Here is a 25,686-nt window from a genome sequence, read left to right as displayed (position 1 = left end):
CATCTCTTTACCCGTTTCTAGGCAACTGCTTAAGCTATTATGCTGAATTCTGTATACTTTGTTGTTGTATTTTTTTATGAATCAAGTTTTTTTTCGAACTCGACGGATATAATTGTGCGAAACTGAGTGGAGCAATTTTCTACCCAATTAAACCATATACTTGTGTTTTGTTGCAAGGAAAAGAGAGTTATTATTTGATATATTTAGGCAAGCAAAGATATATTTTCACGACATTTATTATGCATACGTATAAAATTTACCTCTGCAAATGTCACTTTTGATACTCGATGTATACGAAAAATTGTCAATGTGTGCTTACCACTTGAAAATCATCGATACATAATGATTGTAACACAATGAATAAATCCATGTCATTTTTTTTCTCTTCGCACATGATTAGTATATTGATGTTAAAAATGTTTAATGGCTGCAACTATATATAAACAATTCACAGAAACATTACAAACGGTGATTTGAACTTAGCGTCTACTTATTAATAACCTTTTTTGTAAATATATTTGAATTTTTAGTAATTATGCTACTCTTCAAATTCAACAAGAGTCAACTTTTTTATTTGATTTGTTATTACGAAAAGATGTTATTTGTCATATGAAGTTTCCAGTGTGAACAACGTGACGTAAGATTTAATTCGGCTATTTGCTCATAAAGGTTTGAATTAATTTTTTTTTTTTTGATTATTCGTAACATTTATATATACTGGATATTTACGTACAAAAAAACAATGATCAATAAACTAGAGAAACTTCAACGAGAACTGTTACGTTCGTAAAAATGTCTACATAATTTACAAGTTACACGTAAAAAGGCTTCTCTCAGAATGTTTGTTCACATATAATGTCATGGCATTTCTTGCTCGCACAACTATAAATATACACACATATCATTAAAATTAGTTACAAAATTATTCACGATTAATTAAATTTATTATCAGGTTTGGTAAATACTTGTGCAGCATTATCGATACGAATTAGTCTAAAAAAACGGAAGGATGAGGATTTGAGTAATTTAGCGACGTGTGAACAAATTCTTGGAAAATACGACGGACTATAATAAGGTAGCCACACGCACACGTATATGTATAAGTGTACAGACGTTTTTCGTTTGTTTACCGTCATGGGTATATTAATGCGTAGCGTTCGTTTGTCCAGATGAAGAATGGCATGAATAATTGAGTCACAATTACAGTTAATTATCGAGACTTTTTTGTCCTGCTCTCGATCGTCGTCAAAGCAGTTGCGATATATATTCCGATAATATGAGTGGTCGATGAAAGTTCGATGAGCAAGTTCTGCGCTCTCATGTAGGTAATATAAGCTCGTGCACGAGCGCGCGTGACCCAATTAGGTCTCTGGGCTGTGTCGGTGTCTGTGCGCGTCGGTGTGTGCGGGCGCGTACCTCCAATCTCTATGGGCGATGGACCATTCAGAGCCTGAGACAACGTCAATTTCTATATGTAAGCGTATATTGTATATGTTTGTTTTCGTGTGTGTTCGTGTGTATGAGTGTGTACTCGCCTTGAACACTATAATAATGCGCTGGCTTGCGGGGGTGGATATCTTGTACATTTATTCAGAATCATACTTGAACTGTTCTCGGTATTTTGCCTGCGTACGCGAGAGTTCGCGGCAGCCCGTGCGTGTACGTGTGCGCATCGCCGACTTATATTATAGTCCAAATTGAGAGTTTCAACGAACGGACTAAAACTTTGGTCGTTCCATATTATACGGAGGGCACATGTATTCGTCTGATGAATATTTTTCTTTTGGTATAACTTGGCTACCAACAATCATACACCATCATTTATATATAAAGTTTTGTTTACATCTAAAATCGTTGAGTTTGCATTTTTGTTCGATCAAAATCAGCCTGATATGCATTTAAATTTGTAGAAAAATGTATACCCTACGATTACTGCTCCATTACTTTATTATCATTGGTAAATTTATTATTATTATATATTATTATTTCATTTTCATTATTATTATTATTATTATAATTATTATAATTATTATTACTGTTATTATTATGAGGATTAAAATGTGCAATCCTTGCGAAAATTTTTTTCAGATTTTCAGTATTCAAGTCTAAAACGTCTATAGTAGTTCTATAATATATCATTTTAGCATATAACAAAATCTAAACGTGTTGTACAATTATCAACTTTATTTAATCGCAATTACATTTTTTCAATGCAATAGAACAACCATCTGAGTACATTAAAATAATAAATTTCATATATTTACATTAATTGCTTTTTGTACCGATATAAAGAAGAATGAAATGAAAAACGTTGATTTTCTACTTTAGAAATTAAATTATATTTATGTCTTGAATTGATCTTTTCTGACTAGAATCGCGACTAGAGTAGTGATGTACGAAGAGAGCTCGGCAGCACAACTTGTATAATATTTCCTTTGAATAATCAATTCAAATAAATTTAGCAGTTCGTTGGATCTTAATGGAACGAAAGTTTTTCAATTAAATTCTTGAGTATATATGCGCAACGTATGCGAGCATCGAACAATAATAACAATACAAAAGCGAGCGTACCTGGACGAGCGTGCGATCGGTGTAAGTATGATAAATTATGTTTATTATTAAGATAAATCATTTATTGACATATTGCAATTAGCGATGGCGCGCATGAGTTGCGCGCGACAAAAGGCCAAGCTTAAGCGAGCGAGATGAGCGAGTGTACAACCGGACGCGAATCGAATTCAACGCGGACGCGCACTTATCAATCCATCCGCGCGCTAACTGGCAGCCAAGTATATTATTGTCGAGTGAAGGAGGGAGTAAGCAAAGGAAAAAAAGTAGAAATGTCACGATTGTCGAGAGGCGTTGCATCCTGAATTCAGCGAGCAAATATTTGTCCGAATCGCTGCACGCGCCACACCGCGCTCTACTTAATTCGCACGAGGCGTTCGGCAGCTGTGCAGTCTTTTACGGGCGCTACTATGCCTATGGATACGCTATGGATACAGTTTTTGTGCCTCTAAATGCTCATCGCAAACACTTTTAGTCTGCTCGAGCTAAGGGTAGCTCGAGCGTGACCCGGTGGCGGCGCGACGCAACTGCAGCTTCCAGCCAGCTAGTCGGTGTATATATTCATCCCCGTTTAAACCGCACACGGCTCGTGTTATTTTTCTCGAACGAGGATACTTGTACCGACACCGCTCGAAAGCACAAATGCATTAGAGAAAAATTTATACCTATGTTTAGTTGGTAGCAAAAATAGATTTTGCTGTCTTTTAGAAATGCGGGGATCAAAAGTTTTACAATGAGAAAAAGGGGGGACGCCAAAAAAAGTCTAAGCGACGGTAAAGGTTTTGGCATCGCCGAGAATGCAATGGACGCGTGAGATTTTAAAAAGCTTCATCAGTCTCAATGCTCCAGATTTTGGAAATCGAGAAAAAAATTGAAGGATTTTCGATTTCCCGTCTCTCTTCAAGGTTCACTCGGTCGGCGGGTCTAGCTACACACGCTTTATTTTCTTCTCTCCGACACGCCACGGCCCATTTTTGGAATGTTCATATTTTACGTCAGCGAATCGAAAGATTTCTCCTTTTTCAGTTCTCAGGCGCAAAAAAAGACTGCAGCACGTCGCATAGTCACTGGCAACGCGCGGAATGGACCAAAGCCGGTAACGATAAAAGTGCAACAGAGACGAAAAAAATGAGCTGCGAGTATTTCAAGCCCGCGGCATACATGCATGGTAAAAGCTTCAGCTAACTTGCCGAAAGTACAAAAGAAAGTCGAGAGCCACCGTCAATCGAATGGGTTAAAAACATGCACAATTGGCGTAATAATTGCTAGCGCGAAAAGAAAAGAGTACTCGCAAGTTGCTCGTAGCTCTGGTACGCGAGATTTTGTGTAGCGACGAATTACTGAAAAGCTCAATTACAAGCATTACTAATGCGTGCAGATCACAGGGTGTAGAAGGAATTTTTCGCGCAGAAAGAGATAGAGAAAAAGAGTGAGAGAGAGAGCACTCGGTCGGCAAAAGTGAAAGGTAGCTTAGGGCGTGCAAGTTCAGCCAATTAAAACTGACACAAAAGGGCGCGCAGATCGAAAGAATCAGCTAGCCGCGCGCGCATTCGTGACCTCTGTGCGCCGCTGTTGTGTGCCCTGCGTCGAGCGTGTCGTTTCATCTGGTATTTCGAGCGTAGCGGAAGAGAGAAAGAGAGAAAGAGTAATGAGCGCCCGTGCATACCCGCATATATATAGCAGCTTTATGCAGACGATATGAGCGAAACATTGCTGGAATATTTTTTTTCCCCTCTTAGTTGGAAAGCAGGAAAAGCTTTGGGAGCTGAAAAAATGCGTAGCAGACTGAAGCTGTCTTGTGTATACGTGCAGAGATTATTTTGCCAGGAAGCCAGGACGTTTTCTCCTGTATCTCCTCTCTCTCTCCCTCTCGTGCGTCACGCTCCTTTGAGATGTCATTGGACGATCAGTCAAGGATTTGCGAGCTCGTGTCGAGGCAGCTCCAATCGATTTACGAGCTTTTTTTCTCCAGCCTCGGATCAATTGCGATACAGAAACTGCGATAAAGTGAAAAACGCTCGCTTCGAACATACTTGATGCGCGCCGGGAGAGATCCTCATCTACACTGCAACATCCAACTCTGGCTTTCTCATCTCTGAAGCAACAACCCGATAAAGTAGTAGTAGTAGTAGTAGTGGTAGTAGTAGCAGTAGCAAAGAGTCAAGGATGGCCTCGCATGTACAGCAGGTTATAGTATACGTAACTTTGGGCTTGACAGTTTCATTTGCGCATAAGCAGGCTGCCATACGCATAATGCAATTTAATCACCCGCGGCCGTAACAAAAGTATCGAGCTCATGATCGCGTGCTTAGCCGAGCGCGCGGGCACAATGCGCCGCTCTGTATTTTCTCTCTGCAGCCTTCTCTCGTATATTTAACGTATACGAGCGGCGCACCGCTATAGAGCGCCCGTAATATCGTGCTCGATAAATCAAAAAGCTCTCGATGAAAATATCCTTGCCGCGCGATGCATCGAATTTATTTAACAAATGTTCCATTGAAAACAAATACGGGCGCAAAGCGTATAGCAGCAGTGGTGGCTGAGGCAGCGAATAACTCGACTCAGCGCGGTAGAACGAGGCCGGCCTATTTTTTCTTCTTTTTTTTTGCCTTTTTTTTCTTTTTTTTTCCATCCCATTCGGTCGAAGGACTAGCTTGCGGGGGAAAATGAGTCGCTCGCTCGCAGTTGTCGGAGGCTGTAGCGCAGATGCGAAAGAGCAAATATCCCAGCAAGAATGATAAATGAGCTATTGATTGGTCCCAAAGGTATTATGCTCGAGAGCGCGAGTAAGAGCACAGGTGCGCAAACTATGCGAGTAATGCTTGCTAAATAATGGTCCATGCGCTGGAGATACGTGTTTTTTTTGTTGTTTTTTTGCTTTTGCTTTTCGTCAAGAACTGAACTGTAGAACAGCAGCAGTAGCAGCGTTGAGGCCCGAGTACTACAGTACCTTATGCAGGCTACTTAACTCGAATACGGAGCTCGAGCAGGCATGAAACGAACTGGTATAATGTAGGTGTACGTAGCGTGAGCTTCTCTCCTTAGCCTCCCTCTACTCGCTTAATTTATGCTTAATTCATATTCGTGCTGAAATATTGCACGTTTCTTGGCCCGGAGCGAGAAGTGGTGCGCGCGCAATCGGACGACTCAATCGTCGATATAAGGAGCGCTCGGTACGCTTCGTCCTTATTCCAGCGCGCCAACTATTATTCTTTTTCTCGTCCTACGTGCGACGAGCTCGCGCGCGCGACAAAAAATTAATCTTCCTGTTATCCGAAATCCGAGTTACTGGGCAAATGTGTTGGGACGAGAGATTTCCTTTTTCGAGTCCGAAATGATGACGCAGACGTGTTCCAGTCTTATAAATAGCTCGACTCCTATACCTATAGCTATTGAATAAATGATAATCGACGCTGTCGGCTTCTCCCTCGGCGTGTATTTTTTATATTTATGTACATATATGTACACAAGTCAGATCTCGGCGGCTGACGAGAATATAAAAAAGAAGCAGAAGAAGAAGAAGAAGAAGAAGAAGGAAAAAAATTGAATGGCGAGGGCTGCGCGATTAGAGGCCGGGGGGTTACTCGGGAGCGTCGGCGTCGGATGAAAAATGTTTAAAGGGATGAAAAAGCTCGGCGCGCGCTGGCAGCAGAACGCACAGAATGTCGAGAGCTCGCCTGCAGAGATACAGCCGGAACAGGAGCGAAAACAAGATTTCACAGGCGCGCCGTGGAAAATTTTTTTCGCTCAGATTAAATTTGTATCGAGCGACCAGGTGCACGTATTTCGCGAGCGTAGCTTCACGCCAGTATCGCGAATATATATACGATATATACGGCCTGCTCGGGTGACTGAGGCTCGTTTCATGTGCACACGTATACACGCGCGCACGCGTACACACAGCCTACATCGCATGCCATGGTGTGTGTGTGTGTGTGTGTGTGTGTGTGTGTGTTTGTGTGTGAATGTGCGCACGCGAGAGTATATAGAAAATACAAACGCCTATTCGATATATAGAAGCACGCGTAGCGAGTGAGTTCACGGAGGGAGAAAAAGAGGCCGGCGGCCGCCGGGGCAGGCAAGGCACGAAGCAGTGCAGCAGCGGCGGCGGTGGCAGAAGCAGCAGCAGCAGCAACAGCAGTCGGTGCTGTGGTTGTTGGCACACGGGGGTTGGCGGGTGGCGCGCGGGGGACTCGCGGGGGACGGGAGTCGGGTCGGGAGCGCGCCTGCTCCGCGCGCACTGCGGCTACACCGTGACGCAGGGCGCAGCAGTCTTCTGCATCCGCGTCGCCCGGTCTACATAATATAAAGCGCGCCGCGCACACATGTGTAGCCCATGCATACGTACAGCAGCTCGTAGTGTATAGGCTGCCTCCTGACCCTGTCTATATACCCTATGTTAGGCCTACAGCTATCGAAGCGTAGCTCCCAAGCTGTATGTTCGAGCGTGGCACGAATCGTAGCTGGAAAAATCGACTCTGTACGAGCTTGCAAGTGTGAAATCAGAAAATGTGCGAGACGATGCGGATCCCCTTCCCGTGTAAACGAAAGATCCGATAAGGATTGTGTGTATGGGGGCTCGGCTCGGATCGCTCTTGCTTGCTTGGCCTCCGTCGCGCGCTTATATGCCGACGTGACGCCGAGATAGCTCGCTAAAGCCATATAGCTAGTGGCGAAAAATTTATATGAATTTAATGAGCGAGAAGAATCGTCTGTACGCATGATAAGGACATTAATCTTAGCTTATATAGAAATAGAAGGTCAAGCGGGTGTAAGAGTGCGAAGAAGAGTAGAAGGAAGCGATGCAACGAGAAAGGGAGCAGAAAGAGGGTAGAAGAGAAAGAGAGAGAGAGAGAGAATGCAAGGTGGGAGTGTGCGCGCCAAAAGTAAAGGTCGACACGCTCGTACATATAGATAGAGGCCGCGAGAGAGCTTGGGTTACGAGCCACATAGATATGTTTGCTGGTGGCACCGGCTCTCGTTGCGCGACCTCGACTCGCCACTCACCCCCATTGCTCTCCTGCGCCCCCATTTACTTGTATGTAAGCGCTATGTCTCTCTCTCTCTCTCTCCTTCTCTCTTACCCTCTTTCTGCTCCTTCGGCCTTCTTAGCTCTCTTTCTCTCTTTTGGCCCCCCGTTTCCTTCTGCTCTTCTTCTTCCTAATCTTCGGCACTCCTTCTCTACTACTTGTTCGACTCTCCTAGTCATTTTTCCTTATAATAATCAAATATATATTATTTATATATGCATATACTTTTTATAAATGTGATCATTATTTTTCAAGTGCGTAATAGCTAGAATATAAGATCTCTCGTCGTCGTCCTCGCAAAACTGGCGCTGTAGCTGCATGTCCCGTCTCAGTCAACGTTTGTTTTTATACATACTATTAAACGGAGCATCAGCTACCTCACGCTTTCGAGCTTTTTCCATATACAAACTTAAAGATTGTCAGCCGCTGAGTCAGGAGCTTTGAGCGGCCGCGTCGGGGCGCATTTAATACATATATTCACAGTCTTACATACGTATAAATACTGGGCGCCGAATGCCGAGAGAGGGCCGAGAGAGGGCCGAGAGGTGGCCCGAGAGTGTGTGGCTGGCTGCACGGCCCTTCTTTGCGCGGCATATCGCTTTAGGTGTGCAGTAATAGTCCATTGCTTCTTTGACGTGTGCGCGTCCACTGCCACGGGCTAGTCTCGCTCGCGAGATTGCGACCTCTCGAGCTTTTGAGCCGGCGCAGAGCAGCGAGTTGCGTGCCGAGCGCGCGTAATTTGCAATGGCGTCGTTAGGCCATGTCGTTGACAGCGGATGCCTTGGTCCCGTTGGTTCGCACATTTGTACCTTTGCGATCCTTATCTGCAAAAGAAAACAAGACAGAAAATTGCCCATTAGCATATATTGGCTGCCAGCTGCTCTCTGCGATAAAAAGCTCGCTCTCCACGCCAGGCAGAGGCGCAGAGACTGAGGATTTATTCACAGTATGCTTGTGTTTTATTCTCTCTGTGCTCAACAGTTCACTGCTCTCCGTGTGCGGACTGCGAGTGCATGTGCGCGTGCGTGCCTGCACTTGCCCTATACACGTATATATATTATATTCATGAATATTGCGTGTGTGTGTATGGGTGTACGCGTACAACGTTGCTGCTGTTAGCCGCCCGTTTATGTACATCGTGCGCTTGGCATCAAAAGTGTGAGTGTGCTAATGCTGTTAATGATACAAGGTATATATATACAGTCCTCGCAAGCTCACGAGCACACCGAGGGCTCGAAGGGCGCATTACGCAAAACGATGCGACAAAAAGATTTTACAAAAAACGGCAAAAATTCGTAGCTGTTAGAAATCTACCTATGCAAGCCACTGTCTGCATCGCTAGCTGCTTAATCGCTCAAAAATAGCAACAACAAAAAAGTCCGTATTACCTTGGAATTTAGGGAGAATTTTCTCACCTCCTAGATTCGCTTGCAAAGTCGGATCTGCAAATGAAAATTTTATGACAATGTTCAATTTCAGCTAAACGGATATCCATTAACTGTGTTTGCCCTTCAATAGATTAGCAGTGATAAGTCGACTCTCGTGATGAACGTCATGCTTGATATATTACTAATTGTGGAAAAATCCACAGAACATTATTGAAGAATTTGCAAAGATTAATGGACTCGTGACATACATGAAATGAACTCAACTTCAATGCGAATAAAATTTTTTTTCACAGAACACTTCCAATAATTTCAAACAAAAAGAAGCATAAAATATACGTGTTCAGGAATTCAGTGAAATTATGTAGAATATATATTATATTTTTGCAGATCGAAATAAGCTGGCAGGCTATCGTCATTCTTTAGCACACATAGCAGAGCAATGGTAACTTTGCTGAGCCAAAAACGTCATGCCTAATCGTCCTATCCGACAAGATCATTTGGAAGAGGCTTTGATTATCTTTTGGCGACATCGGCCATACTGGACTAAAGCTGTGTGTGCGAATCGAAATCAAAAGAAATCTGATTTGGACCCAAGCAGCACCGATGTTGAAAGCAGAAGAAAACGAAGATTGTATGACAAAAATATCGACAGTTCTATTTTGGTCGAGGACGAAGATTATGAAAATTCTCATCGCAAACAGTAAACAGATTCGTGAAAATATTCATTGCTAAGGTCAAATAGTTGCTTCTTTATCGTATATATGAAATGAAAACAGGACATATTATTATGGCAACATTCAATTTAGTACAAAGAACTTCATAATAAAAAAAACGTGACTGAAAAGTATTGCAGCAATTACTGCTGCAGCTGCTACCAATTTTAAGTAGAAAAAGTCATGGTAAGTTCAGCCATTCTACAAGACAAACTGAAATTACTTGACCAATAAAATTTATGGATGAAATTATGGAATGAAGTTTTATACGATTACAAATGTTCCTTATATAGTTGAACAAAGCAAAAATGTCATTAAAAATTGTATAAATATTAGAATTTATTAGAATTTAATTATAAATAAGTTCGAAAAATATTTATGTAAATTATGATATCATCATCAGAAAATCTTTATCAATTTGTGCTCGAATAAAATAATAAATTACTCAATCTTCGAAACAACATTTTGGCGAAAGGACGTAATCATGGATATAAATCAGATCATTTTGGCAAAAGAAGCTAAAGATAGTACAGTTTCTGACACAAAGGGCATATTTTTTTCGCTAAAAGATTTACGCAGTAAGATAGAGCATACTTATGACTACATCATTGTGCTATCAATGTCATTTAAAATTTTTATTTCGAGTGAGTTTTGTCTGACTCATGAGTGGCTCTCGTAGCTCGAGACAAGCTGCACGCGCAAAAGTAGCTCTTGAGCGCGAGCTATTTTCAGCATTTTATCCGAGCAAAGCTGCTACTTTGACGAAGTGATTATTTACGTTTTGCTTTTAGCGCAGCTGCTGCAGCGATTGCTCATCGCGAAATATACGATCGATTCGACTACCAGGCTAAATTGCTAAGTTGCAATAAGCCATTTACAAATTGTATCAACGAGCGTTAGGCACAGTGTACGTTACGGATCAAGAATTTTCCTCGCACATATTGAGAGCCGCCTTCGCGCGTCGAATATAGTTTCGAAATTAATTTGGCAACCTAGTTTACAGCGTTCGAGAATATTTCTCCATAAAAAAAATGTTCATTTGCCAAGCGTGCAATACAACATATTCAATTTTTTGTATTATAGTTAGCTGTAAAAATAGCAATTGCCTAGTTCAATTGGATAAATCAATAAATACTCTTTTTACTATGAAATCGATAAGCTTATATTAATTACGCCTTCGTGAAGAAAAAATAGGTTCTCACAAATAATATGAATAAAAAGTATTCTACACACATATTTATGTGTGTGAACGACTTACAAGGCATAAAGAGAGCTGTATTTTTCTGCCGGTATACGCTTTCCACTCACAAAAGGATATACTCTGTAACCTTTGCTCTCTTGTGAAGGATTGGAAAACGGAGAAAATATGAAAAGAAGTTTTCATAGTTTGCCTTTTTTAAAGAAAGTCTCAAAAAAAGTTTTCAGGATGTTGCTCTATAGAAGTTTGTTCCCGAGAAACTCACATGATTCACTCGTTTAAAGTGTGTAAAAAATCTGTTTACAATTTGCTACTTCACAAATCAATAAAATGATGTATAAAATGTTGTACGAATTTAATAATTCGTATAATAGACAGTCAGTTAATTAGTTTTTATTTTGTTGTTAATTGCTTCGATATATCTTGATACGACAATTGATACGACAGGTAGTACATATGAAAAAGTTATTTCATTCTTAACAAACACCCCTCTAGCATATTATAACCGCAAGTAATAATTAATAATTCAAGTGGGAACCGTAGTATAAAAACGAACTTGTCAAATTCAAAATAAATTTTATGAAATTTTACTCTATTTTGCATTTAAAACAGTTATCAAATTAAATTATGAGTTAATAGAATTGTAATGGAGCTATCGTTTTTATAGTGTTTATTTACAAGAGTACAGGGCGAAGTTATGATAAAAACTGAAGGTCATTGCAATTTTTGTAGAAAGTAAAGTACAGTTTCGGTATGTCAGCAAAAAATCTAATGAAACATAAAATTAGTGTAAGTAGAATTCATAATCGAATTATTTGTGCCATTTGTTTGTTTCAATGCCGAAATGCAATCAATTCAATTGATTAATTTTTTAACTTGATTAGACGATTGTAAATTTCAGGGATATAAAGACGTATATTTACATATATTTTTCATTCGTGGATAAGACTGATCTTCAGTTTTCAAAGCACTTGAAATCTCTTGCATGCAAGTTATATTTAAAACTATCAATACAAAAAATTAGAAATAAAAAACTAGTCAGTACTATTCAGAATACCATATGACCTCTGCATTACACCTTTCATTAGAAAATATTTTATTTCAATGATAAATATTTCGAATCCTTTTTGTGTTAAGGGTTTTAAAATACCTAAATACACATTTTAATTTTCAAAAATACTTTCGAAAGGTTTTAAAGTTTTATTAAAAACAGATGAATTCCAGCTTTTTGTCATAAATTTCAAGTAATTTGAAAATAAAGATTCAGTCTCAGTATGCTTTGTGTCAAAGTGAATATTTGTTGGCTATTTCAATTGCAATAATGAAGGTACACTCGTATCAGTGCAAGTGTTGGACGATAAAAGTATCGTTTGGTAATGTTTATACTTTTCGTACCATCCCGCTATTCGAGCAGTATTAAAACCTATTCCATGTTGATCGAGCACATTGTACTTGTATTATTTTTTTGCTCAGCAGTCATATCAGTTGCAGTAGCGCTGAGCCTTGTCCCGAAGAGAGATCGTTAAACCGGGTCCCCTTTTTCTACGTACGTAAGTAAGAAAAACAAGAGATATGATTGGATGAAGCAAAACTAATAAATAAAATAAAGCCATGATTTATACTAAAAAAAGTCTATATCATGTCTAATTAAACTGATATAGGCCGAAGACGTTTAATGTCAATAGAGCTGGATAAGGTGTTGTAATGGGTATTATAATAAACGTTGTAAAGTTGTAGGATACGAGAAACGACTTACCCGTCTTGGAAGCAAATGGGTCCTTGGGGTGATTGGGCTTCATGGCGTTGGTCCGCTGATTGCGGAGGGGAAGCGCGCCAGGCTGGGCGGCCGGGGGGCCGCCGAAACCGGCCGATCCGGGGCCGTGGCCGCCGGGCGGGCCGGTTCCGGGGCCCATGCCGCCTGAGCCGGGCACCGGTGGCTGGCCGGGCGGTCGAGGTACCCGAGGTTGCTCCACCGGGAGGACTCGGCGTCTCTTCTTCGGGAGCTTGGCTCGCGCCTGCGTGTGACTGTAATACATCGCAAAGTTGCTGACGATCACGGGCACCGGCAGGGCGATCGTGAGCACACCAGCCAGGGCGCACAATGCGCCGACAAACATGCCGATGTAGGTTTTGGGAACCATGTCGCCGTAACCGACCGTGGTCATCGTGACCAGGGCCCACCATAAACCGAGCGGTATGCTCTTGAAGTCGTTTTTCGGATTGTACTGGATGCGCTCTGCGTAATAGACCAGACTCGCGAAGATGACGATGCCGAGGATGAGGAAGAACACGAGGAGCGTCAGCTCCTTGGCCGAGGCCCGGAACGTTTGGATGAGGATTTTAAGGCCACTCGAATGTCGCGTCAACTTGAACAGTCTCATGATCCTGATGATGCTGAAGAACTCGAGGATGTCGGCGTTCTCGAGGTGCGAGGCGAAGCGCTGCAGCGCCAGGTCGATGTAGAAGCTCATCGTGGCTATCATGTCGATGATGTTGACCGAGCTCTTGATGAACTGCAGCAAATTCGGGCTGGCCGTGATCCTGCAGAGGAACTCGATGCTGAACCAGAAGTTGCACAGGCACTCGATGTAGAAGAATGCGTCGTGGGCGTTGGTCAGCGTCCGGTCAAAGTGCCACGAGTCCGTGCCGTTGTTGCTCGGCTGCGAGGACTTGTCGGCGATCACCGGCACCCGCATGTCCGGGTGGGTCTTCAGGCAGAACGACATGATGCTCACGCAGATGAAGAACACCGAGATGACCCCGACGACCTGCGAGCACAAACCCAGTGGTCCCTTTTAAATCGGATCCACTCCAGCCTCTCGCGGACTCTTGGCCTAGCCTCAGTGGCACGACAGGGCGTACTTTAGGCATCCTCTCGATTCGCTCTCTCTCTCTCTCGAGTTTCGAGAGCTTTTTTCGAGCCGATCGATGCTGCTTGCGAATCAGGATAATGGCTACCCCCTCTCGTGCGACTGTTAACTCATACCAATGCTTGTGCCCGTGTGACTCGTGTTCTTTTATTTTCGTGTCGCACACGTGAATAAATATGCGTGTTCTTGTCCGTGTGTATAATATATAGGTAAAAGCAATATGCATGTTGCAGGTTCGCGTAGACGTGCGATCGAACTAGAAGCATTCATAAAGCGAATCTACGTTTCGTGTGTGCGTGTGAGTATGTTTTTTTATAATCAAACTATGACATCTACGTTCGTGTGCGTGGGTGAATGCCATTGCATGTGCATATGATCGTGTTGAATATTTATTACATATGTGCACCCGTTCGAGTTAAATTTTGCTACTACTGGAATTGTGACAGCAGCGTAGTAGAGGCTTTGTTTGTATCAACTAATGTACGATTGTTATTATTGATGCACAGGCAAAACACGGGAACAACTCATTTTACGCTAGTCTTGCAATTCTAACAGTAGCAGATTAAAACCCGAACGAAAGTACTAAGAGAACGAGAGACAAACAAAAGTTGAGCGCGGAAAAACGGCGCACTTGCGTTTACCAGTACGCAATTTACTATATAGCTTTTCGTGTTCAACGACTCCTCTCTCGCTCTCACCTATGTTTTATTTTTTATTATATTATGCTCAAAGTTTGCTTTTTTGCCGCCTGCTGCAAAAAACTTTATGATCAATAACAAATTACATGGATATGTATGTGTGTAGGCGAGAATATACTAATGCGAATGCCCACGTTTAAACTGAAGGCGCTATACAGCACATTTACTCGGAATCACAGTGAGCTTTGCTATGGCATTTTCATGAGTGCCCTATAGAGAGTTTACAAATGTTTTGTATGTTGTGTGTGTTTGTATTGTTCTTATGCATGTAAGGTTACTTATTCTATAGTGAAATATAGCAAATTACACAAACAAAATTCACGAATGATTTTTGTAGTTGCATAAATATATGAATGACTGCAATGTGGTTCAAGTTTGTACACGATCCATCAATTTGTTCTAATTGATAGAGAATTTTTATACTACTATTTTAAACTCAACGTTTTGTGCAATTAAAAAAAGTGCCGGTTTTAAGTTAGTTTTACTTGCTATAGAGACCTTTTCAATCATTTTTAGAAGCTACTTTATTTAAAATACTATCTTTTCTAGCCTTTGTTACAAATTTCTGTTACTCAGAAAAAATTAATGAATCGATTGTTTCATTTGGGAAAAAAATTCAAGCATACGAAATATATCTACATGAATTTTTTTACATCTTGTTTCAATGCTTATTGCGAACAAATTTTTGTGCAAACAATTTAAAATAAATTTAAGACAAAATTGTAAACTATAAATGATGCAATATTTAAAATGATTTGATTGTTTAAAATAATAGTACTCGTTTTCTCGTAAATCTAACGTATTCTATTATCAATGTGAGTTTGAATAAAGTTGACGTTTTATCAAATTTCGCTAGATATTGCAGTTTGACTCAGTTAATTATTAGTTACGTAAAATATATATAAAATTTAATAAAACTACATAAAAAATTAAAATTTACACTCATTCAATAGATAAAAAGTTTTTGATTTAAAGACGATACATCTTATTTTAACTATATGAAAAATTGAGAATGATACGATAAATATTATTAAAATTATCTATTAATGAGGTAGAAAATAACTAAGTAAACAAATAAATTTTAAAAATCTACGATAATTAGATAAATAACATTGATATAATCTATACAAATATTAAAATTTTTAATTTTTAACGAAAAATTTATAATTACGATACCGTGCCTCTGTTCGAGCAAATCAACTATTGAGATGCATACATTATATACAGAGGAGAGCTTTTATTCAAGTATAAACATATTTTTAATTTATCAAAATTTTTTTATGATAATTTTGATATTATTCAATGGTGATATTAGTAGTTGACAGGTTTTGCACTCGTTTAGGATGATCGATACAGACCTTAGCAGGAGTTGAGGAGTAAGGTTCATCGAAAAGGGACCACATTTTCGGCTTGAGCTTCTGCCATCGAGTCAGCCGATTCTTGTAGTACGCTTCCTCGAATCCAAATTTGCGAGCAATTTCTTCATCACTCGGCTTCTCCGTGTCCAGATCCAGCCTGTCCAAGACGGTCAATGTCTCTTGTGTGTCTCGATGCTGCGCTTGCATTAATAATCCGATTTTTATCCATTTTCATAATTAGTTGATTTTTATTAATTCAAAAGCATTTATTATTAATCTAAGTATACCAATCTAAAATAACTTTATTCTTCTATTTTCATTTATAAAAAATAAACTAATTCTTTATTTGTTTTAATTTTAACTTGGCGCACTCTCTGAGGAATAACTTGTAAAATTTAATATTTTTAAAAATGTTAGGACCTAATGAAGTTGATGCAATTGCGCGTTGCAAATTATATATTGATCGATGTTGTCGCAAGTTATAAAACCAAGAAAAAATTATATAATCATGATTGTATGTATGCTCTGTAATGATCTAACATCATTTACATCCAACACTACGAGTAATTTCTGGTTTTTGTCATTTTCACGAATTAATCTAGGGCAAATGCTATTCTAAAATTAAAAAGGCATTGAGTTAAATCTTGAGCTGTGACATATTTCTATTAATGTATTAGGCGTACTTTTGAAAAGAACTTATAACAGTATTATATCGATGATACTTAACATTTTTACTCGTAATTAGACAAAAAATGAAATATTCAACGAATAAGTCCTTCTCAAGTACGTATAGTGCTTCTTAATTAAACGAATATTTATGGCCAAACTTAATAAAAAGTGATTTTTAGCGGTAAAAAGTTTTTTCATTTAGTTCAAGTTTAAAAATGAGTAGTAAAAACTTGGATCGAAAGTCACTTATGTTTTTAATACTTATTTTCTCAGTGGTCAAGAAAAAATCATTAGATACAATTAAAAGATATTAAAAAAGTATAATTGTGTTGAAATTCCTCCAAGTAAAACTAAAATTTCGAATTGCGGAATAAATATATCTTGATTTATGTACATGAATTTTAATTAGAGAACACGTGAAATAGTTGACTAAAAAGAAGTCAACAAAATAAAGGGAAAATAAAAAGGAAATAACTATTGATTAGAAGTTACTTACATTACTATGTACAGACTCAGCTGAAATTCGAAACTATAATACAATATTTGAGGAGCCTAGTTCTACATTTCATTCGAGGTTGTATTTCTTCATGGGACATAGTGTAAATGAATAAGGAAAATTGAAGCTGTGACACAAAATAATTATTGACTAGACCTACTTGACTCGTGTAGTAAGGTATCTCAATAGAGAACAGACCTGATGTAATTTTTAATAAATTGAGCGTGAAAGAAATTCCTATGAAAGTATACCACATTGATTTTTCTTAGAATGAAAACTTTGAGCGTGTATATCAATAAAAATAAATATTAGTTTCAAGAGTTCCAAATTTTTCGAACCTGAGTTGTGTTTGATGAATATCGTATGGCATCTCTTTAATTACGTGTTATGGAGTAAACATTTGTACAGATTCTATAACATTGTCGAACTATTTGTTGAATGACCAATGGTTACGGAAAGAGTAAACTGAATAGTATGCCTGACGATTAAATACGAAAAAGAGAAAAATAGGAAAGAAAATAGTGCACTGTATCAAAGTGCGCAGTTGACGCGATGAAGCGTTCAAAGTTTATGTAATTAAGAGTATAAAAAACATTACTCAACTTTGAAAAAGCTAAAGTTATTGCCAACGTTTATTTGAGGGGATTTTATCATCTTACGATGACGATAATTGTATTAACTCAAAATATTTTAAGTTTATAAAAAAGTTTAGATTTCTCTAAGATGAAAAACAACATTATAAACTTTAAATAGGAACTTTTCAGTTTTATATATTTTTTCAAGCTTAAATATTGACTTTACTCTTACTTTAGCCTGGTAATAATAAGTATAAAGCCTTTTTTTCTTTGGTCTAGTTTTTATCCCTTTAAATCCGTAAATTATAACCGGATACATTCTAAATTTACTTAAAAATCTTTTCGTATTCTTTTCAAAAACTCGGTTTCCAGATGTCTTGCTTAAAATTAGTGTAATTGTCAGGTAAATTTGATAGTAAAGGATACGTAAATAAAATCCTATAAAGCTACATCAGAGAGCTAACATAACTTAATTACTTGCACCTAATGCACTACGATGAGTTATATACCCAAGAGTAATAGATTCGCGACTTTGTACTCGAGTAGCGAGTTGATGTTTAATCAAAATTTTTATTATATTCATGTGAATTATGCGCCAATTAAACGGCTCAGTGAATTTAAAATTATTTTCATTAAATTAGACATGTGTATCGGCAAGCAAATAGCGGCCGATGGCTATTAACGTTTACCGCGCAAATGTAAAAGCAGAACGGGCCTCGGGGTCCATCTTAATTCAAATGAAGATTCTTGCGTATAAACTGCGGTGCGGAGAAAAATGTGAATTCGGATGTAAGGACGTTACAGTGTGCGAGTCTAGTTAGAAAATGAGCAATTGGACTAGCAACAACGAGGACACGTAGCCTACGACTAGAGCTTCTAATAACGCTTTAAAGAGCAACAAAGCTATTGTAAAGTCGATGTGTACTCTCGCAACTCCTTGTATTCGTGAAGTGAAAAAGGGAGGAGAGAAGCGAGCTAGCGAGCGAGAAGTGCTTGCTCGCTGAACAAACGCGAAAGGCTAACTTAGCAAAATATAACCTACCAGTGTCTTTGTGTTATTCTATTCTGTAAAAAGCTACCATTTAGGTAGTAAGAAAAAATAATTGTACCATTCAAAGAGTAACAAAAACTTGGACGAAACCGTATTTAAATGCAATTTTTTATTTACGTGACTTTGTTTTGTGTAACTAGAAAGTTAATTTAATTTATTCCATAGTCACGTTTACCTACGCTCATAAAGCTCATGGAAGTTATAAATTTACAAGGCTTACTAAAGCTAGCGCTACTGAAAGTTTATCGATTATTCATAAATTTTAAGCCCCATATAATCGATCTTCAGTAGTAAAGCTTACAAAATTATCATTAGTGATGCATTTTTAATTGTAGAGCTGAGTATAGAGAAGAAAAATTATATACAGGTATACTAAAACTCATGAATTCCTCATTTGACTCGTTGCAATTATCCGGAAAAGACAACTAAGAACAGATGAATCGAAAAAAATATATTCGCTCTCATAATAATTTTCAGATCTACGATGTGTGTCGAAAAAGGTTTGCTTCATGCTAACTTACACACTTTATGTTTGGCTGTATGTGGTGTGCATAACTCTGCGTTAGATAAGTAAGTTTTCGTCCCATCGAAGCGCAGACTGCACTAGCTCAACTTTTCTCTTCTTACTACTTCTTTTCTCAAAGAGAATTGAATTTCCATTATGGATTTTTCAAGTTTTTCTTTCACCTCATGAAAAACCTTATGCATTACAAGCTCATCAATTCACATACCTGATCTAATTTTTTTCTTCGCATGTACCTACTAGCAGCCGTTGTAAAATTTTATTGGTTTTCAGCGACAATTTTGGAATATGGCAAAAGTTAGTATTTATCTATAATGAATGTATGCGTAGAGAAATGAAAGATAAGCCATGTAATGAAAAAACGAATTAGGACCTCGTCTGATGATTAAAATGTCTAACAAGAGTAAGATCAAATTAAAATACGCTTCATAAGTGTAAAAAGATAGAGATAGTTAAATCATTTTCACGTCGATGTGAACAAAATAATCAGTGCCATTCTGGAATGAAGTAATTGACAGGCAGCGCAACTTTATTTGTAAAATTATTTTCAAACCGTAATTGGGAAGCGAGTTGATAAAGAAAGTCTCGCTTATTTATGTCTAAAATACATCGTTTTTTTTATCGAAGAGCGTTTCGTTGAATCCATAAGAATTCGTTTCATAAACTCGACGGCCTTAATAGGTCGTTCCGTAATGATATAAACGTTGTTATAACGACGAAGACGACGAAGACGATGGCGCAGGCGACGCTCATCAGATGACGCAGAAAGTCGGGCTTTTGTAAAGTACACTGTCATCCAGCGTGTGCTCGTGTGGAGATAAGCTCTCGAGATGCTTTGGATAGCAATAACTCTTCGGGCTGAATTTAATTACTTAGCGTAGCTTCGGGGCTAATGCAATTCATAGCAGCGACGTAGCGCGCGCAAAGACAAGCAAATAAGTATAGAGAAAAGGAATATGAGCTCATGTACCTGAGTGTAAGTCATCCAGCAGCAGGGCTCTACCTGATTCGAGTCGAGGCCCCAAAAGTCGAGCTCTTCCTCGAAGAGCGGCCCGCAAACGTCGGTGGGGTAATGCAGCTTGCCAGTTCGGTAGTAATTGAGCACTTGGGCGAAGACTCCCGGGTGCCGGTCGAAGAAATACTCATTGAGGACCGGATCGTAGCTACTCAGCGCCTCGGTTAGACGCGACAGACGGGTAGCCGGAATTTTCTTCAACGTAGCCCTGTACGTTTCGTGTCGTACCCCACCGACGTTCAGTACGACACGATTTTCCGAATCAATGTTTAGCAGATTCATCTTTTAAGTTTGCTGCCGCTGTTGCTGTTGCACCGGCGCCTGGTTCTGCTACCGTTTCTCTTGCTGATCGGTTAAGCCCCTTGTCAACACAACATTGATGCATGAACCAACCGCTTTTTTTGACTTCGCTTGCCTCGCCACCTGCCCCTGAAAATTATTCTATGCGTTAAATTTTATTCGTTCAATCGTTCAGATATATTTTATAATTCTCGTTTTTCTGTGGAATATCAAGTTTTCGTCAACTCACCACCCAACTTTGAACAATAAACATATTTTACCTTTGTATTTCATTGTACAATATCGAATTATTCTTTTATAAGTATTGATTACTTCGATTTGATAGATCGAGTATAGTTCAAGTAAATTAGAAATTTGATACCAGTACATTCATAGTGTTACGGTGTTGTTAAAATCAATACAAGATTTTATCATTTTTCTCGATTTTTTTTCGGAGAATTTTTGTAGAGCCTAATAAAATGCTCTTACACGAGTTCCAAATAAATTTTAAAAAACATTTCATTTTGAAATCAATTTAGATGTTGAAAACATGTTCATCTTTACAGAATCTTTGATTAAAATCAATTCTTTTGTTATTGGTTCGTTTTTATTTCTACAGTATTGAAATACACTTATGCATACGTCTATTGCCGTAAAGTTTGATAAAGAGTTTTTTTGTTATATCTTTTCACAAGTTACACTCACCCAAGCGATATTTTATGGATTCTTTAAACATCATAATATAAATATTAAGTGGCTATTCTTTACACCTTGTGTAAGTTAAATTTAATTAAGACGGATATAGTTTCTTTATTATCCCAAAATATTATGAGTACTTAATAAAATTTGACTAAGCTACTATTTATATTCTTGCGCGAAATAAATCGATACCTACACTTCTGAAATGAAGAGCACTCGTGAAAGGCTTTAATTGCCTCTCAGAAAAATTGAAATTAATCAATGTTATCGGGTAAGTAAAGTTCAAGCTCGGGGTCTTACGAAACAATGAATAACCAATTAATTAATCGCATCATACATTTTCTGAATGATCAAAGACATTTTAAAAATTAGCTACTTACTTCTAATTAACACTATTAATTTTTCTATAATATCATACGTATATTCAATATGTTATTATCAAAACGATTAATTAATCGCTTAAGAGCTCACACGGAACTTTGAATTTGAAAATTTTGTAAAATTGTTTGTATAGCAGCTAATTCATAAAGTAACTAAATAATAATTGAAGGCATTTCGATAATTTGGGACTTATCATATTTAACATAGTTGAGAGGAAAAATAAAAATTTTGTAATTCAGTGGTTTTGCGTGTTTTAGTAAAAGCACTAAAAGCAATGAAATGTAAGAAAAATACCTAAGCTTAGTAGGTAAAATTATTCCCTTAGCAAGTTTCGTTTTTGAAGTTTGAAATATTTCTTCCGTTTTTTTTTTCGTGTGTCTTTGAGCTTTTTTATACAAAGAGCAGTTAATGTTGATTTTGTTTCCTTGGAAGTATCTGTGTTCGAAGGAAAAATTAGGGCAATATCGAAAAAAATAAACACTGGCTTTTAAATTATATCTCGACCACAATATGAACACGTCCCCGCAAGCAGGTATATCTACGAAAAAGAAAGAGAGAAGTATAGAAATCAGGTCATCTTTTGGTTCTGTGTTCATTTCAAGTTAAGATTTACATTGAGGGCAAAGAACAATGATGACAACAATGTCGATAGCAAGCCTATTTACAGTTACAATATGTAAGAAATTTTATTTATGCATTTTTCACGATTACTAAGAGTAGAAATGTACTGCCTAATTTCTGAAAGAAAAGTGTCCATTGCCTATGACAATGTAATTTTGTTTGGACGTTGTTACAGATATAAAATAATGAAATAAGATCTTGCAGTACAAAATTTTCCAGTTTTCGCCTTTTATGCACTTTTATTCATCACTCAATGCCCAATGCGATGCATAATATTAAATTTAGATAACACTAGTTTTCAGTTTTTCAGACGGGTGCACATATGACTTTTCAAAAAAATTTACAATGTTCCATTTGTGACAGACATTTTTGTCACGTACTTTTTTGAACTCATTTCTGACCATCCCATTACTTTTTAGCCTGACTTTGTCATATTGTTATTACATCAAACAAGTTCTAAAGTTATCAATATCAAGTTTCAGAGGGTAGTGCTTTTTTATGAATAATTGAAATACGTTTAAATATTTAGGTATTATATTGCATAGTTTGACATGTGGTGAATTTCAATTAATCTGATATTTCATCACAGTTTTCTCTTCATACCCCTGATGTAGGTTACTTGTTCAATAAGAAAAGACACTTGATATACAGGGCGTTATAGATATGTGTTGTACCTCGGGCCAACACGAGCCATATTGGGTACGTACCCCTCAGCTTGATTCTCCCGCGGAAACAGCTGCGAAAATCATTACACATATCGAAATCTAGGATAGTAAAGTACAACCCGTCGGTTTCATATTCAGTGGATATAGCTCTAGAAGTCGGACGCTTGCAATGAAATTAATACGAGTGACGTGTCCTTATCGTCTCATATATATAAATTATATTTACCGAACAAAAATGTTACGTAGTTTTTTTGTTTAATAGGTACTTGATATTAAAAATTACTTTCTTGTAAACAAATTTATCACTAACGCTGTGAATGTATGGTATTTAAGTTGATAATATTTAAAATAGTCTATTTAATAAAGTATGTGAAAAATTTAATCAACCCAACTATAAAAAAACTTTCATATTTTCTAAAGATTATTTTTTCCGTTTCTAATATTTCTAAATCTTCTATACAGTCATTTTTCTAAGTACTCAACTATGTATTTATCTTAATAGTAATAATAAGAAAGAAACAGGGTGAAATTATGAATATTTACAGAATATGGACCTTGTGCTTCACTCCAAATTAAGTAATTAACCTGTGTTATTTAAACTTCATTTTAAAAATATTCATTGTCACAAAACCTCGAGGAAATGACGAAGCAAGCCTAAGAATGAAAATTTCAATCCTGCTTTTTGATGCAGTAACTTTTATTTTTATATACTTTAAGTCGACGTATAACTTTTTAGAGAAATATTCAGAAGTCTCAGAAAACGGGATTGAAACTTTTTTTTCGCCAGCTTCGCAATCTCCATGAGTCTGATTGAGTCTAAGCGAATGAAAAAAGAGAAATTTTTAGGATTCAATCCATTCAAGATCATTCAATAAAATAATTGAAGCTGATTTCCCAAATCACTTTTAGACATAGGTTTCACTATTGATTCTACAGGCATTTATGATAAAGTTTTAGTCTCTTGAATAAAATATTCAAGAGAATGTTGAACTCATTTTTATATAATATTAATGCGCATGCGGTCATTTCATCATATAATGGCATATTTTATAAAGGCGTGCTTGAATATTCCAACGAGCATTTACTAACGCGATCGAATTTACAATATTTGAGTTGTAAAACGTGTTTATATTTTCCGAGTGAAAAAACTCATGTAAAACTGAGCACTAGAATATTTTTATTAAAACTAATAAAAAAATTCCAAGAGTCTTGCTGGGAATGAAAAGCTCGAACACAAGTTAGAACGTAAAACTCTTGATATAACTTGGGACTAAAAAAAGAAAAAGAAGAGAAAAGGGTCTGGTGCAGGAAAAGACAAAGAAGTCTAGCTACATCGAGTAACAAAGAGTTACAAGAGAGTTGCAGTGGCTGCACATGAAAACATTATTGCCATACATATTTGACGAGCGATTCATACGTAAAGGCATGAATTTAGGTCGGTGACAAATGAAAATGAAGCATGTCCATTGACATTTTGACGGTTGCAAGGATTATATTGATATCGAAGAGCGAGGTGCGTATAGGCCAAATGCTATCGAAGTCGAAGCTTCAGCCACGGCTGTTAAGCGGTATAAAGAGACTGATTTTTTTGATTACTATTATATAGTGCTATTATATAGTTGCCAGTGCAATGTTTCAAGCGTGATCAATACCGGCTTCTATATACGCAGCTCGGTCAAGCACCCCATTGCAACGGCTGGAGCGAAGTTCGTGTGGGTGGTAGCTGGTTTGTCGTCTTGAAAAGTCTTGCGAGACCGTAAATTCGATCCAAGTGTAAGTGGACGAGTCGCTAGTTCCACTGTTATGTATGCACACTTGCCTAGAGCACGACAAATGCTAAGTGGAGTAGGACAAAGCGTCATTACAGAGGCAGTATGCCGCTCGTCGTAGCCGCCTCGAAGCAACTCCTTGACGCGAGCGTGCAGAGAGCGTAACATTATTCATGTATGAGGATGAAGTAGAATGGGAGCTTGCAGAGCGACGAGCCGACAATATGAATCGACAAATCGACTTTCTCTATCAGTCCGCGAGCCGAACAGCACAGGTGTGCAGTGAAAAAAGTGCGCCTACGCGCTTTGCTGCTGCTACCGCTGACACCCAGACAAAGCAGCGCATTACAAAATTCATGCCACGAATGTGCCACAAAGTGGCAAATGGTTGAGTAGTCGGAAAGACGGTCGTCGAACCCACCGTGTTGAAGCCTATCTCGACCAAGAGTAAAAGCCCGCTGACGGCATCCCTTGTGAGCTTGCACAGCTGCCGGTTCATGTTGTCAGTGTCGGCTGAACCGGCATGCTCGATGCAGAAACTACTCCTGCATTGCCATTACTCCTATTCTGACGAATGTGTTTCGATCAACGTCGCCGTGCGAAAAAGCGACGAAACGAACTCTTGAACGATATCGCCGATTGATATCACTGCTCGAAGCACACTTCACTTACTTTACTGGCAAAGGACGCACTGGCATTCGCTGCCCATCTCGTAATCACCCGTGCCTTTGGCAAGCAACTCTGTCGCACGCGCGATCGGCACTTTTCTGGACCCGCGCGCGCGTTCGACTTTCGCGCGACTTTATCGTCTCTAGAATGGACCTAGGCGACACGACGGCGTTTCAGCACTAACTGTCCGCCACTGATGCTGCTAGATGCTGCTGATGCTTCAGCGCTCGCTCGGCTTGGCTCGGTTCGACTGCCTGACCCCTTGGAGGGTCATGCGCATGCGCTGGACCCTCTGCAACACATATAGTTGTAGTGGCAGCGCACCGCTGAACAACTGACTGCACACACAGTGCACAGTGCACACACTAGAAACCAACATAGGCGCTCGCGCGCGCTACACACGCACACACACACACCGCGAACTTTACTATCTTTATCCGCTATCACTCGG

The 25,686-nt window shown here is 38.6% G+C and overlaps 1 protein-coding gene across 2 annotated transcripts; it reads right to left on the bottom strand.

Annotated features, from left to right (window-relative positions):
• Positions 1–7,688: 7,688 nt before the first annotated feature.
• Positions 7,689–25,355, bottom strand: LOC106649734 (potassium voltage-gated channel protein Shaw). Of its 2 annotated transcripts, none has more exons than XM_014367322.2 (5): positions 24,988–25,355; positions 20,108–20,581; positions 15,824–16,018; positions 12,654–13,665; positions 7,689–8,422 (listed from the first exon to the last, which is right to left on the bottom strand). In XM_014367322.2, the coding sequence occupies exons 2-5, from the start codon at positions 20,432–20,434 to the stop codon at positions 8,352–8,354; spliced, it is 1,605 nt and encodes a 534-aa protein (XP_014222808.1). In that variant the 5' UTR covers positions 20,435–20,581; positions 24,988–25,355; the 3' UTR covers positions 7,689–8,351. The 2 variants fall into 2 exon arrangements, with proteins under 2 accessions (XP_014222808.1, XP_023317589.1); XM_023461821.1 differs by lacking the exon at positions 24,988–25,355 and adding an exon at positions 24,450–24,774.
• Between the last annotated feature and the right edge of the window lie 331 nt (positions 25,356–25,686).

Source organism: Trichogramma pretiosum, unplaced genomic scaffold, assembly GCF_000599845.2.
Source record: "Trichogramma pretiosum strain Unisexual culture from Peru unplaced genomic scaffold, Tpre_2.0 scaffold12, whole genome shotgun sequence".
Taxonomy (NCBI): domain Eukaryota; kingdom Metazoa; phylum Arthropoda; class Insecta; order Hymenoptera; family Trichogrammatidae; genus Trichogramma; species Trichogramma pretiosum.
This window is presented reverse-complemented; position numbering and strand designations above follow the sequence as displayed.

Coding starts and splice junctions, on each gene's coding strand:
- LOC106649734 (XM_014367322.2), bottom strand. CDS start 20,434: ATGAATCTGCTAAACATTGATTCGGAAAATCGTGTCGTACTGAACGTC. Junction 16,019..20,107: donor GCTGGATGACTTACACTCAG/GTACATGAGCTC, acceptor ATGCAAGCGCAG/CATCGAGACACACAAGAGAC. Junction 8,423..12,653: donor CCCATTTGCTTCCAAGACGG/GTAAGTCGTTTC, acceptor TTTCTTTTGCAG/ATAAGGATCGCAAAGGTACA.